This window comes from Fragaria vesca, linkage group LG3 (assembly GCF_000184155.1).
Source record: "Fragaria vesca subsp. vesca linkage group LG3, FraVesHawaii_1.0, whole genome shotgun sequence".
Taxonomy (NCBI): Eukaryota; Viridiplantae; Streptophyta; class Magnoliopsida; order Rosales; family Rosaceae; genus Fragaria; species Fragaria vesca.
In genome coordinates, this window is record NC_020493.1 from 19293274 (window position 1) to 19297142 (window position 3869).

Here is a 3869-nt window from a genome sequence, read left to right on the forward strand (position 1 = left end):
ACAGAATAATTGAAACAAGCACATAAGCGAAACACAACAAATCATATCTCAAATCCAAATCACCATCAAAATGTTCACTAAATGATGAAAGGCAGTATACCTGTATTGCCAACACAGTCATCATGAATCTTGCAGCATTCACTTTCACTTTAATGCCATAAACATAAGCTTGAGTCTCATAGACTAATACAGTCCCACCACAACTATGTAATCAAGCACTACTAATACAGGGCAGTGAGTCGGTAAGTATTGAAAGAACACATTGTATTTGTTTTGGGTTTTTAGCAAGTAAAAAGGTTCATCAACTAACAGACTGTGCTGCATTGACGGTTAACAAATTCAACAACAGGCAAATGTTGTATCATCAATCAACACATAATGTGAGAACACAGAGCATAGAACACAATCAACACATAGATTGATAGATAACAATCATAACACATGGATTGATAGATACACATAGATAATAGATTGATAGATACATACGGAGATTCGAGGCTTGGTGCTACGAAGTCAACGGCGAGTTGAGGCGCTGCCCTTCGTCGGAAAGTCGAGGCACTGCCCAGCGTTGCCCTTCGTCAGAGAGTCGAGGCGCTGCCCAGCGCTGCCCTTCGTCGGAGAGTCGAGGCGCTGCCCAGCGCTGCCCTTCGTCGGAGAGTCGAGGAGCTGCCCAACGCTGCCCTTCGTCGGAGAGTCGAGGCGCTGCCCTTGGCGCTGCCGAGTCAAGGTGGCCGAGGTGCTACTGAGTTGACGACGAGAGAGGCGAGGTGGCTAGAAGCTGAGTCGAGGTGGCGGAGCCGAGGAGGTGTTGCGAAGTCGAGGTGGCGGAGGCGCGGAGCCGCGGGGGTGCTGCGAAGTCGAGAGATGAGGCGAGAGAGGCCGAGAGTGACTGTGAGTCTATTGACTCTATTCTGAACTAACTCAACTAACTAACTAAGGATTAGGGTTAGATCCACAGATCAACGGCTTAGATTAATAGTTTTAATTTTTTTTTTTTAATATAACTCGGTTGGTACATTGTATACTGTATTTTGGGAAAATCTGTACCACGTACCAACCGACTTCTAAAACTTGGTACGGTACTACTGTACCGAAAACTCGGTTACCAACTATTTGACATACCAATTTGTTTGGTACGGTTGGTACATAGTTGGTTGGTATTGCCAGGGTCCAAATTGCCACCCCTACTGCCTTGTCCTGTGCCTCCTATACTTAGTTTTACGAGCACAAACTTGGCTGGAAAATGATCACAACTGATCTTCCCCTGAACATGGAAATTCAAGATTTCGTTGTTTGTTACCGAACATGGGACATAGAGAGTTGTCATTTCATAGAACATAGGACTGATTAGTGTTTCACAACTTTGAAGATATCTTGAGAAGCTGAACTATGATATGATCAATATGCTAATAACCTTAATCTAATATCTAAAAGTTAATGATGATAGTTTTGTGATTAACTCACATACTTCGGCAGTTCAGCAGGAGGGAATTAACTATGCTAGACTAGTTGGTTATGAGCAAATATTTCGATCTTTTGTTCTGGGATCACTCAAGGTTACCAGAAACAATTAGCATTTGTGTTTCACAGGCATTCAGAATTTACACTGGCTAAACAGATCAGGTAGCTCCACCACATCACGACTATAGTGCAATGTCTTTCCTCTGATGGCTTTACCTAATTTTTCCAGCTCTCCAAAAGCTCAGGAAGATGGGTATTGGTTAGTTTGGTCCTCTTGCTGATCTCAGGCTTCTTCTTCTTGTTCTTCTTGTCCTTGCAATAAGAAGACCCGACTAGACTCTGAACCATAGCACTTCTCCTTGCAGAGTCTGTGGCAGGCCCCATCCCATTCTTCTGAAGATACTTCTCAATATCAACCATATTGCTAGGCAACTCTATTTTCCTGAAGCATGTTTTAAGGTCATCATCAACCTCGATGCGGGGCAACTTAGGGTCATTCGGATATGCTATATCCTCTTGTGCACTGAAGCTTGAAAGAAGCCATATGTCACCAGCAGCTTTTAGAGCCTAGATAGTATTACTTAATTAAAAACTTCATGGCAAAAGAAGTACTCCAGAAATAATCCAAGTTTAACATAGTATTACTTAGAAGAATATGGAGATGTATTCATGTATAGTCTTTTCCAAAGCATAAATAATAGAAGAAGCATTATTGATGAAAATACCTGCAGGTCTTCCATTACACTGGGGTATGCATCCTTGAGATCAATCACAGGTATGCCCTCTGGAAATTTCTGTACTATGGCCAGTAGTTGGCTTCTGTCCTTCACAGCATGCTTGGACTACAGATAAAAAGTACGAGCAAAATTCTGTCATCTTCATGTAGAATAAAAAGGTTACAGTACTTCAAATACCGTAACAATAAACTTACCTTATACGAGAAGCATTTTCCATCATAGTGAACTTTTGGGTTATCTGTCAGACACTTAAAGACAGTTTGATTGTGGTTCACATCAACAAAACAGTTTTCGTATATTCCCTCAGGCGTGAAAGCCTGCCTTGTCTGCAACATAGTGTAAACAAAGATGGTGATGAGTCCTTCTCATGATCCAAGAAAAATTAGCGTATCTGAGATGAACTAAGAACAGGTAAAGGAAAAGGATCATAAGAAAGAATGTAGTATAATTGGTGAAAAGGAAAATAATATGCTATATATCAGCTAGCTATCATTCTGAGATCAGACTGTACCAATTATAACAGCTTTGGTGAAATTCTAATTACGACAACTAAATAAATGTATGCTTTACAGAGTTAATATTTCACTTAAAAAGTCAAATTGCTTTCATTGAAACAAGTGGAAAACAAAAAGGCACTTCTGCCCTCCTCAACCAGATCAAGAAACTGTGTTATTGGCATCTAAGATCAGAATTAGGCTAGCAGTTGGATCACCTAGCTGGATTCCGATGCTTGGACTTTATAGACTTCCTAGTCAATTAGATAGGGGAAGCAAAACCAAAAGAATGGATCATTATACTTTCTGGTTATGTACACAACCAATGATTTCACTACCCTCAGTCTTGGTACATACATTGGAGTAATTCAAACATTCCAAAGGACTTTGTCGAGTTTTATTCCTAGCCAATGTGACAGGGAAAACAAAAACAAAACAAAAAAAAGGGTGTTTAAAGCCATGAGTTCATACTTCATAGCCCACGGCCTTGATTCAAACAAATCCTAGCACAAAAGTAACATGTAGAGAATCTAGTTCCCACAGATTCCCTGTCTTAGGCCCTAGAAATCTACTAGGCAAAGGCCTGGACTGCTACACTGCGTATAAAAATATACTTATCTCTTGAGTCAAGCAAAGAAGGGGAAAATTATACCTTCCGCAGCAGGTCGATAACACGCTTGACCTGTGCTCCATCAGGAGAATTCCGTATGCTATTAATGTGTTGGAGCCTCTCTGTATCATCTGAAAATTTGACAGTTGGAGGATGAACCCTAGCAGCTGCTGCAGACACAGCTTTCAGAGTTGCTGTGGCCTTATTGTTAGAGGCAATGCTGATACGGGTTGACTGGCACTGCTCTTGCTGTTTCATGAATCTATCCGATCCTTCTTCTAGTCCCATTTGAAAATTTCCACTAAAAATATTGAGCATTAATGTCAAAGACCTGACTTGAAACTTGAAAAAAAAGAACACTGCAGAGTTCAATCCAAACAAGAACTTCCCAACTAATATAAATCATTAAAATCGGGTTTTCATCAGTCTATCAGATAAGCATGCTTTCACAAACTCAATCACATTCCCAAATTGACAAATTACAAACGAGCCTCTGCACATTTTATGATTTGCATAATCACTATGATTATAATCCCAGAGAACCAAGAAATAATAGAAAACTAAAGC

The 3869-nt window shown here is 40.5% G+C and overlaps 1 protein-coding gene across 1 annotated transcript; it reads right to left on the reverse strand.

The window, feature by feature from the left end:
- Positions 1-1677: 1677 nt before the first annotated feature.
- LOC101299939 lies at positions 1678-3590 on the reverse strand. The gene is made up of 4 exons (XM_004294622.1): positions 3345-3590; positions 2393-2524; positions 2187-2303; positions 1678-2028 (listed from the first exon to the last, which is right to left on the reverse strand). Exons 1-4 carry the CDS (start codon positions 3588-3590, stop codon positions 1678-1680), a joined length of 846 nt encoding a protein of 281 aa, XP_004294670.1.
- Between the last annotated feature and the right edge of the window lie 279 nt (positions 3591-3869).